Source organism: Poeciliopsis prolifica, unplaced genomic scaffold (assembly GCF_027474105.1).
Source record: "Poeciliopsis prolifica strain line A6 unplaced genomic scaffold, Auburn_PproV2 SCAFFOLD031, whole genome shotgun sequence".
NCBI classification, from domain to species: Eukaryota; Metazoa; Chordata; class Actinopteri; order Cyprinodontiformes; family Poeciliidae; genus Poeciliopsis; species Poeciliopsis prolifica.
In genome coordinates, this window is record NW_026562406.1 from 2,829,757 (window position 1) to 2,841,772 (window position 12,016).

Below are 12,016 nucleotides of genomic sequence, written 5' to 3' on the forward strand. Positions count from 1 at the left end.
AAAGGTCCTACAAGCCATATAGGGAACACAACAAAAATATGGACTAAGGTGCTGTGGTCAGATGTGACCAGAATCTGTTTTAATCAACATAGAAAAGACTACCAGTGACTGAAAACTAGCATCCTGAACAAAGAAACTCCACTGTGAAACATAGTAGTGGATGCATCATGCTGTGGTAATGTGCTTTGCACTAGTAGGAATAGGAAAGCTGATCAAAGTTGATAGGGACAAATATAACATATATGGTTATATTTGTTGACGTCCTTTTAAAACTGCTAGTAACTGAATTCAAGTGTGAAAGTTCACCTGCAATTTTAAATTGCAAAGAAAGGTGGTTTATTCAACCTACTGACCTTATTGACCACTGCAAAAAATGTAAACACAAGCACCCATCAAATAAAAAAAAGACTGCAAATTGCAAAACCAGAAATGTGATATGAAATCCTTGCAGCAACAACTGACGAAACATCCTACATCCTACAAAAACGTCACATAAGACAGCAAAAAGTGAAAGGTCAGTAAATACGTTCATGAATCTGAAAGGGGTAAAAAGGCAACACTCTCTCCCCATCAGACCTCTCCTCTATCTACAGCCAGCACTTTACACCTTACCTGGCCTCCGTTCAAGTGGGCAAGACTGGAAGCGTACAACACAGAAGCAAACGTTTACCGTTTTGTTCTTCTTGGAGTACGTCTTCTTCAGCAGTCTCTCGTTCATCCTCTCCTGCTCCCGCTGAGCGTGGTGCAGGAAGCCGTTCTCCAGAGGGTCCACCGCCGGCTGGACGTTCTCCTCCTCCTCCTCCTTGTCCTCGTCTTCCTGCTTTTGCTGCTTCGTCGTCTTCTTCTCCTTCCACCACTCCTTCATCTCCTTCTTCATGACACCGGTCTTCTTCTACAGACAAAGAGGATGTGACGGTCAGACCTCGGCAGATCCAGAAATTAAAACTATTTCAACAACATGAGTAGGGTTTAAAAAAAACATAACCTCACATATGTTTGTTACAGGATTTTATACAGGACGATGTTCATCGTCTTGGTGAAATACTCAATACCTTGAGTAGCATTTTGTCCTAAGAGGTTATATTTGAAGTTTGAACACAACAGACATATTGAGGAAGGTGATCTGGACAGAGGAGACAAAAATGTAAGTTTTTGGGCCGATGTACATGTAAAGGAACCCTGGATGAAAACCTTGTAAGAGGCTGCCACTTGAAACTTGAGACAGAAGTGGAGGTTCATTTTCTGGTTTAAATCATGAACGTTGATGTTCACAGATGTTCTCCGTTCAATCTGACTGAGATTGAGTGATTATATGATGAAGAAAAGACAAAAGATTCTGTCTTTAAATGTGTTAAGCTGATAGAGACATATCCCAAAACACTCGAAGCTAAGATTAGAGCAACAAAGCGACTCCAATTGCCCAAATAGACTAATAATAAGGTGACAACTGAAGGTAATTGATTGCAATGAATGTTACTCAAGGGTGTAAAATAATTCAAATCAAACACACACACACAAAATCACAAAACTGTACAGTGAGGTTTGTGGATGTAACTTGACAACATTTGAACACTGCAAAACCACAAAAATGTTATCACATATTTTTCATCTAGTTTCTAGTGAAAATTTCTTAGAACACTAAAAATAAGACAAGATTAGCTTACTAGTACATTTTCAGCAATATACAGGAACTTGTTTAAATGCTAATAGTACTAGCTCCATTGGCACATAATTTGACTTTTCTCAAGACATTTTTCCTGCATTGTAAGTGAAACAATCTGCCAGTAGAATTAGAACTTTTTTTAAATCAAAATTAAGAAATGATTGACTTAAAACAGGGTGATATATCGATTTTTGCCACCTTCCAAGTGCACTTAGATATCTGCATTAGAAACTAGACCAAACATACATAGCTTACGGTTCAAGGGGTAGGAATAATTCACAAAGCGCAATCAGAATCCTTCATCAAGTGACAGACGGATCAATGCAAAACTCGTGTCAGATTTACAGTCTCAAACATTTCAAGGATTTTCCTAACAACCTTGAAATGACGGCGCTGACGGCTCCGTGAAAAGCAGCGGCTCACGCTGCCTTTCCAACGACAACAAAGGCGGGCATATGTAGATGGATAGCCAGACCGGCAGGAGATAAATGCGTTAAAAGAAAGGACGGTGGGTGTGCCGCATCTGGCAAACAGTCAAGTGCACGGCCCCTTTCACTTCTGGCTTATAGAAAGCATCAAATGCTAGAGCGCAGCACGGCGATGCTAAAACTTCTCTTTTAAAGTCATCTTTAATCCTGTCAGCAGCAGAACAATGTTGTACTGGAGAACATAATCACTTTATGGCTCAGATATAATGAGCTTATGATATGAAGTGCTGCTTTATTGCACACTGCAGAAAATATAGCTGCTTCACAGTTCAACTATGACCAAGCAATTCCCCTCTTTAGCTAATCGTTCCTTTTATAATTCGGCTACATCCCTGGTTGAACCAGTGTTTGCTTGTAGGAATTCAGAAACAATTTAGCGCAGCCTGATATCCCACTCTGAGCTGTTGTTATTTATTTATTTTTTTTACCTCCTCCCCCAATAAATCCACTGAGAATGCTACATATAGGGAGAAAAAATATTTTCACTTCAAAGTGCTGTTTTAGTTGCTGTAAGGGCTCAAGCTTGTTCTCTTTCCTCGAACCCGACGTCACTGTGGAAGACATAAATCAAATTATGGTGGATGCATCATTTCCTGTGAGGCGGCAACAAGCCTGGTGGAGATTTCAGCCTTCGTCGTCACAATTAGCACAGTTTGAAGCACAGCAAATACCTGCAGCCAAGTCAGAATTATTTGTTTTTATTCTGAGACTGGAAATGAATGTTGGACTCTGTGCACATTTGAAGTAGATAGAGAAAGTAGAAAAATCTCTGTTGAAATGTCAGCTTTATGCAATCGCAAAAGAACAACTCTAAGTATCTTTCACTTCCAGAGGGACATTTATCCAGTCGAGTTCAAGTGAGAAATGAATGCATCTGAAAAGAAAACATTTTTAACAGAACAAACAGGGGTACAATAACTTGCGTAGTGAAGTATGCATATCCTTGGATTAAACTTTGTTAAGGCGCATTCCATTTTAGCACTTGGTGTTCTTTTTTAGGAGTCTATCAACATGCCACATCTAGACTTGGCAACAGTTTTCTTCTCTACTTTTGCACATGTTCTCCAAATATAACTAAATTACGAGAGCTTCTCTTTTCCACAGCCCGGTCCAGATGACCCCCACAGATTTTCCAAGTCTTTGGTTCTGGACTCGTCTTAGATCATTTTAAAACTTTATTTTTCTTCAGGTGAAGTCATTACAAATAGAGCAAGAGAGTGAGAGATTTTTTATTTTTTTTTGGTCATTTAATATTTGAACCTACTGTGACGGTTAGAAGTGACATCTTTTTTAATTTAATCATATTTGGTAACCTTGCTACAACTCATTCCTTTCAACAATAAAATGCATAGGACTTGAAGATCTATGCAAAAAAATAAAAAATATAAAAGAAAGACTCAAGTGAGTAACTGTGAGGGAAAGTCTAGTGGGACGTGTTGGCTTCATTACAATTCTGAAGGAGGGTGGATACCAGTTCAGTGGTTTAGACACGACCAGTCGGGTCAGACCAGAAAGAACTTCACCAGATAAATGGTTGGTTTATCTGTCTCTGCCCTCAAACACCAGCAGGCTCACAGAGAAGATGGCTGCCTCAGTGCATGTTTTTCTGAACAGACCCAAGACAATACATACTGATAATGAAGGAGTATCTATTGAGAACACCCACTCATCAAGTGATACTATGGATCATGCTATGCATCAGTGGTGTATCTATTTAGCAGAAAATAACCATGGAACTATCGAACCATCTTTATCTTTATCTGTATCTTCTCTTCCGATACAATACAGAAGATATCTGTATCTTCTCTTCCGATACAATACAGATATCAGAGGTTTGGTATCGACTGATACCAATCCCATACAGAAAAACATTGCTTAAGGTTTCTTTTTTAAAACACTGATGTAAATCTACTACATTACAAGTTTATTTGATAACTGTGCATCAGAACAACACTTCAATACACCAATAGCTTCACAAGCTTAATCAAACATGTAAAAGCAACTTTAATTTGTTCAGTCAGCGCAATTAGGAGGACAACAGCCAGTGGAACTGAAGCTTACATGTTAACATGTTTAACTACATTGGTCAAACATGTTAAAAGTAAACTGCAACAAACCTTTCAAATGGTTCAGAAAGTGCAATTAGTTGGGAATTCTAAATATAATGTGAATACATAAGTGATAAAGCATGACGTCACTCAGAGCACAAAAGGGTGGAATTGGATTGAGTAGATGTGCCTTTATGGATCAGGTGCATTTTCACAATATCCAATCTGGAATGTTTTCCAATATCAGGACCGATATGGGTGTTAATATCGGATCGGTGTATCGCTAATTCTAAGGTATGGAACTAAAGCTTCATTGTAAAAATATTGGCCTTTTCTTGCCTGGAATTGGTCATTGTTTGAACACACATTACCTGCCTTGAGTCGTCAAAATTAAAGTCTGAAGTGTCTTATTTCGGAAGAATTAAATCAACATCTATTTTGGCAAATGTTGAGTATATTCAACATTTTCTAACTCAAGTGTTTTGTCAGCAGTTTTATACGCTAGACCATTTTCCCCCTTTGTTCTCTGGCACAAGCAAGTAAACACATACTTTTTATTGTCATTTAAACCGTAAAATGAATGTGAGAGGAACTGTTAAAGCTCCATGACAGAAATACTGGCAGAATTAAACACAGTTCAGGTTGACTGGTGTGAGCTGTTTCAAAACAGCGTGTTTTGAAACAGCCAGTCTTTACAACCCAACGCTCTCAGTCGACACCACAGCTGCCTGCAGCTGGACACAGCTCACTGATGTATCAGCATCAGGCTAAAACCACAAAAACTTAACCCAAATGAAGCAAAGTGATCTGCCCAAGGTTGGAAAGTTAGCAGATGGTGTGACACCTTCTATCGCAACAGGTGTCAATGTGTCAGCAACTGAACACACACACAGGGACACGCAACGATTTAGGATTTCCTTCTCTGTAGAGTTGGGAGTTAAAAAATCCTTCAGACATTCTGGAGGCTGGGTGCGACACTTGCGGTATTTTTATTTTTTTTGCTGTGCAAGGGAAACATTTGATTACTCACATGCTGTGCTAATTAAAGCAGCGCCGAATAAAGGATTAAAACCACCAAGGCTTTTGTATTTGGGGGTTGGGGGCAAGTAATTATTGTATCAGTCTTGTCATTTTACTCTTGCGAAATACATTTTTAAACGCTGACAAACGGTTTGTAAGCAAAGACCGGCTCACAGTTTGACACCACTTTGACAGCACGGTTAAACATTATCTCGCTGACATCCCAGCAGCACAAAGCAGCTCTTCTCACCTCATCTAGAAACACAATCATTTCTCACGAGGGACCAGATGGTATTAACAGGCAACTTGTCATGCCATTCATCACCTGGAGGCCCATATTTAAAGAGCTGTTACGCCAGTGCATGTAACAGAACCAGGATTTTTACTCCATTAAGTCAGAGCTAAATATCAACTGTGACTTTCTGTCAGCCATGATGGAGGGCAGGCTTCCTTCTCCGTAGTTATTAATAGAAACGTGGACTTTGTGCAGCAAATCCCGGTGGTTATTATGTCTTTCAATAAGGTGTAAAAGTAATAGTGCCACTGCAGAAAGCTTGACACGCGTATGTAATTTTCCTAAAACTTCTATAAGGAGTTAATTAGCACAACCAGGCTGGTGGTGCCTTTGTCATTTAACACGTTGTCTTTATTCAAAGAGAACTCATTATTTGTCCTTAGAGATGCATAGAAAAATTGCCCAGTAATCAAAACTGGGCAATTCTCAGGTTGAAAAGTTCCCCTTGCACTTCACAGTAGTGGTCCTGTCATTTATAAGTGCTAAGAAATCGCACCAATAGCAACACTTTGCCAATCAAAAGCTGTTACTACTAGCAAAAGACTGAAAAACAGTTAATTTTAATGTTATTAAGGAGAAGCAAAGAAATGAAGAAGCTATTTTAAGCTGTGTTTTCTAGAGCGGGGGTTCCCCAACTCTTCCTTGCTCTGCCCCTCAAAACAGCGTTAGCTTCTGAGGAGGAACCCCCTTCGCAAGACGATAATACAAAATATGTAGAGAAACATCAAATTTTAGAACTTTTACTTTCTTTTCAATAATTATTATGTATCCCTAGCATAAATGCTGCCTCATACAAATGTATGCGGTAGCACACCTTTGTGTGCTAGCTTGAGGAGCAAAGCAGTTTGATCAATTTGACCGGCAGCCAATCAGAAAGATGAGCATGTCTCATAGCATTTCAATAAAATACAAGAATGATCAAAAAAAAAAATTAAACATGTATGAAAATATTCTGATTAAAAAATGCCTCCCTCGGGCCCCCTGGTGACACACTGTTCAAGAGCATACAGAGGCAATTCTGAAGTTATCGAGCTGTGACAAAGTGAGAGAGAGCAAGACTTTCAGCGGGTAACACGAAGGCTGCAGCAAAGATGTAGTTTCCATCGCTTAAGGTTTGTGAAACATGCTATATTTGGAAATGATGGAAGCCTTTTTATTATGCAAGAGTTAACTTAAGGACGACGAGTGATCAATATCAGGTAAATATGTAATTACAATACTATTACTGAACATTGATTAACTTTTATTTCTTGACTCTTTTTCTTCTTTTCCTACATTGCAATGTCCCAGTACTGTTTATGAGCTCAGCCTCTAAAAATATACATCAATCATTTTGGACGTGAAATGTATATCCAAAAATACTGGCATGAAAAATTAGCTTGTATAACACTTACATATCACCGTACCACATATTACATCCAAATGCACTTTTGTGGCTGTGAACTTGCAATACTGTGGTAGTTCAACTCATAGTGCAGCTTTAGTACGGATGCAACTTTTCAGAAAAACGTATTTAATATACACCTCTGGAAAAACAGTAAGAGACCACAGCAATATGATCTGTTTCCTGGTTTAAATCTTAATAGGTATGTGTTTGAGTAAAATGAGCATTGTTGTTTTATTCTATGACAGCATATTTCTGCAATCCAAAGCAAAGACTTTGCAAAAAATGATAAATGGTCGAAACAACAAAAAAGATGAATGCATCAAATGATGCAAAGGCAACAGGTTCATATTCGTTTAGAAACAACAATGCTACTGCTTTAACTCAGGAAGAGTTCAGAAATCAATAATTGTTGGAATAATTGTGAGGTTTTCCAGAGCTGTATGTATAGTTAGACTTTATCTGTTATTGCTCTGCATGATACGACTTCATTATAGCCATCTCTCTGTCCACTTCAAAAAAACACCTGTGTGTGTTAGTATAGTTATTTTACTGAGACCCAGCAGGCAAATAAAAGCTGACCTTTCTCATTCTGATCCTCTGTGGCAGACAGAAACCAAGCGGTGATGAAGAGGCAGATTAAGATGCGACGAGGCAGAGGAAACGAATGACAGAGAGGAGGCAGAGAGGACAGGAGAAAGAGGATGGACAGAGAGAGAGCAAAAGGTGGGTGAGTGAAGAGACGGTGAGAAGGTGGTGGTGAAGGAGATGAGAGGGTGAGGGGGGGAGTGTCCTCAGCTGGGAACAGGAGAGATCACTCAACCGCTTTGACCTGATCATGTTACCCTGGCAACAGGACTGGTACAAGCTGCATGGGGAGAGACGTGCGAGTGTGTATGTGGCTGCGACTGCGTCCAGCCCAGCACCCGGGTTTCTGCGCCGGTAACAATTAAGCGAGGGGATGTTTGATTTATCCTGCGGCCTTGAGACCAATTATGGAAACAGATTTGCTTCCCAAAGGAGAATTCATGCATTCTGAACAGAGGAATGTCAGCGCTCCTGATGCCGTCTGCAAAAAGGCCGAGGGGTCAGATTGAGACATGCATAAACCAGAGGGTGAAAGAGTTTCTCACAAGCACAGCCTGGAGTGAAGAAGAAGTAGACGTTTTGAGCAAAGAGAGCTGCAGATAAAGACATGAGGGGCCGTCTAATGCTCACCAACCAGCTCTCTCCTCTGCACTCTCCTCTTTCTAAGGCCAGTAATTATTTAAGAGACACAAAGAGCTCTGCAGGATACACCTCCCTTGACAATAAGCAGTGCCACAAAGAGTTTACAGTGTAATCTTGAAAAGTGCCCTTTGTCGCACTGGAGCGGAAAACTAAACTGGCAATTAGGAGATTTCAAAACAGCTTTCCATTCTCCGTTAAAAGCTAAATCAAATAGATCATGTGCTAAAAAAAACAAATAAATCAAGTGAAGAAGTGTACTGAGACACTGTTTATGAATGTAACAATACGTATTTAATCAAACAACCCATACATTTCAGTTCCAGTGTTAGCACAGCTGCTGTCTTGGAGTCCTAATCCTTTGACTACCAACTTGTGGGAAAAACTTTTGAAGTTTACAGTCGGAGCTAAAACACTGGGATTCCTCTGAGATCTACTTTGATGAGAGTTTCTATGTTTTTCAGGTTTTGAAAAGGGTGTGGTGCAGATTTTCTAATGTCCACAAAAACTTTTCTACTCCTTGTGTATCTACAACTTTCCTTCTCTCTGCATTAACTTTAACAAAGATTTGTGGTGTTTAAAAAAGGTTAATTATTATGAATAAAACAGTTGCTGGAATTTATTTCTTTTGCTGATAATTGAAATTCTTTCAAACGCTGTGATATCCGTGGAAATGAAACAATAACAGGCTTAATAAAGCACAATAGATTGAACTGTCCTTCCTCCAAGTAATTTTAGTGAAATAAACCACCAGTCCTAATTCAATGCAAGAGAAATATGTTCCCCATTTTTTCTCAAATACATGAAAAGCCTCTAATCATTGAAATGAATGTTCTTTCATTAAATAACACTTTGTTTGTAAAAGTTATTCATTTCAATCATGCACTGTGTAAACACATTGATGTTTAATAATTACTTTTTTTCATCTATTCATTCAGCACTGAAAGAGAAGTTGTGAATTATTTCTAATGACGTGGCACAAAGTTAACCATAAAAACACACTGATGTATGAAGACAAAACTGAAAATTGGTTAGCATTGGTTAGTGTCTCATTTCAGAAAAAGAAAATAAATCATTTTCTGTGCCGGTTTAACATTGAAGAAAGTAAAACGATGAAAACAGGGCAAGTCCGTTTCATACAGAATAAACCTGAACTCATTTAACTGAGAACTCGGCATGAGAACTGAATGTCCTTGATAAAATGCACATGAAGACCTGGACATGCCAGCCTCAGCTGCCATCTGGAGCTTCCTTATCAGCTTATTTTGACCCCTGATTACCTGAGATAAACACTGCCCAAGACCCTTAATTCCCAAATCTTAAGTCTGTGTTTAGTCTCTAGCCTATCTGTGAAAGCCTCTTGAGTCTCAGTCATAGGCCCAGTCCACACAGGAGAGATTATGACTAAAATTGGACCGTTCTTATCCGTTACTAGATTTTTATTTTTTTTTTCCGGGTTCTATAGCAAATAACTCCCCAACGTGTATTCAAGTGGATAGTGAGAAAGCCCCTTCAGACAAAACACTGACATATTTACCCCCGACTATAACCTGACCTACAACCCTGAACGCATCAAACATTGCAACAACGGTGGATTACGGGTTTGTAGTTGTGCTGCAGAAACTCATCAATCGACTTCAAACAATTCTGTGTACGCCATACTATGAACGACGACATGCTCTCGTTGCGTTTTGCGTCGAGGCATTATCTGCATGTCCCGTACTTTATGTTCAGCGCCACAGGTCAGGGGAGTAAAAATAGTGGGAGTTTTTGTGTTTCCTTGCGGGTGAAAACACTGTGGATTTTAAAATCAACAACCCATTTGAGGAAAAAAAACAAAACAAAACATTTCCATGTGGAGAGGACGTAAGAATGCAGTCCTCATCTCAGACACAAGACATCTGCTCAACATCTTTTAGGTCGCAAATTCAATTGAAGACATCTGAACAAACTGCAGCTGTTGCATTAAAAAAAATACTACAGCGTTCATGCTCTTTGCTTATATTTGCCACTTTGACATCAAATCAGTCTATTGCATGGCAGGAACATGGAACACTTAGCCATTTAGTTCAAGTGAAGAGAAATTGCTGATGTAGGGACAAAGAGCAGCATGAGAAAGACGGGGGACTTTGCGACTTTGAATGTGGGATTGCTCTTGGTGCCAGACGAGTGGGTTCAAGTATTTCATAAACAATCAGCCATCTTTTAGCTTTCCAGAAACTAATCCAAATGCTTCATAGATTTTGTGGATGTAGACTGTCTTAAATCTACAAAATTCAAAAGGGTGAGGTCAAAACTTGGCGCCGTGATCTATTCTCCTTTTTATCAGTGGGTCAGGGTGGTGGTGGCAGTGGCATGTGGGATATTTTCTTGGCCTCTAAATACCAATTGACCACTGATGAAATACCTAAATCAATCATAGTTCCTTGCCATGTCTATCTGCTTATGACCACGGTGTACCCATCTTCATATGAGTAGTGCTCTGCCATCTCAAACCGATTTGAGATGACTGGAGAGGTTGACATCATGGATGTACAGCCAGAAAAATCTGTAGTCACTGTGTGATGCCATCACGTCAATATGACCCAAAACATTAGGAACATTTCTGACAACTTGTTGAATCTATGCCATCAAGTATCCAGACCGTGCCGAAGGCAAAAGTGTGTCAAAACAAATACTAGCAGGCCATACCTAATGAAGTGTCTGGTAAATGCAGAAAACTACAACCACAGCGAGACTAAAACACATCTCTTTGTATTCTGTCATAAAAGCTTTCAACCGTAAATGTACTTGGAGTAGATTGTGAATGTGAGTGAATAAAGCTTAATTGTGAGTTGATGACCGATCTAAAAACTTCTAATAGCAAAGAAGAAAAACCACCTTTTAGGAGTATCACTACTTACTCTCAAGGTTTATACAACTATCTGTTTGCACTTGTTGTATGACAGCTATATTCAGTCCAGAGCGTCTTTGATGTTTTCCCCTCCCATTAGCCCACCCATCTGTCATCATGGTCTGACATTCGGCTTCTGGGCTGCTATTGGAAAAAGATTTGCAGTCTCCGGTAAGAATGTTCCATAGCTGGACAGAGTTATATACTCTGGCCCACCTGTGTTTTTCTGCCTTGCAGTGTGAAAGATATCGAAAAGCTTGGCTCTTTTGTCTTCCCATTTGTTATGTAAGCAGCGAATAAGTGCCATTTGTCACACCACTTCAACAGCGTTTAGCTCCCTTTAAGCTGGCTGCAGTCGGGTTGTTTAGATTTATTGCTCAGTTGTTGGACGGATTCTGCACGCATTACGCCGCTCCTGGCGAGCCTCCTGATAAATCTCCCTTACTTGTCATGGTGTCGACGGGATTGATTTAATCATGAAGCACCAACTCGTTTTTGGTGTTGCCGTGCATGAAGCACGACACAGAGAACGCGTACACCTTCTGTTTCGTTTTGCTGGAAGCTACATTAATTCCGATTCTGATTAATTTGGCTCTCCCCCACCCCTCCCTTCGTTTACTCAAAGCACATAATTAGATGGTTCTTAACTTGAAAACAAAAATGAGAACAAAGTTTGTGCCAAGGAGATTATCAGGCTGTGAACACGAGAGAGACGACACATTTCTGCAGTGTATCATTGTTGTTAATTGGCTAGAACTCGCATTAAATAAACCACATCCTTTTCCCCTTTCGTTCATGAACGTGGTGTGTTTTTGCTCCTAATTTCACTTCAGAGTATGAGGCCCAACTCTTAGCGAAAGTAAGCAGTGAAAAGTGTTATGGGTGAGCAGAGGAATGAACAGAAGGTGTGAGGTGTTCGCTTCCAGCAGCTCTTAATGCTTTTTCTATGCCGCTCATAAAAAGCTAACTAATATGTGCTCCTCCCGCCTCACTTAGTC

At 39.7% G+C, this 12,016-nt stretch overlaps 1 protein-coding gene across 7 annotated transcripts in view; it reads right to left on the reverse strand.

The window, feature by feature from the left end:
* fbrsl1 (fibrosin-like 1) overlaps nt 1-12,016 on the reverse strand; it is a 327,802-nt gene that overhangs the window by 235,452 nt on the left and 80,334 nt on the right. For all 7 annotated transcript variants that reach the window (XM_055050778.1, XM_055050777.1, XM_055050781.1 and 4 more), the window contains exon 2: nt 671-892. In XM_055050778.1, coding sequence (XP_054906753.1) covers nt 671-892 — 222 coding nt within the window. The remainder of the gene's footprint in view (nt 1-670; nt 893-12,016) is intronic.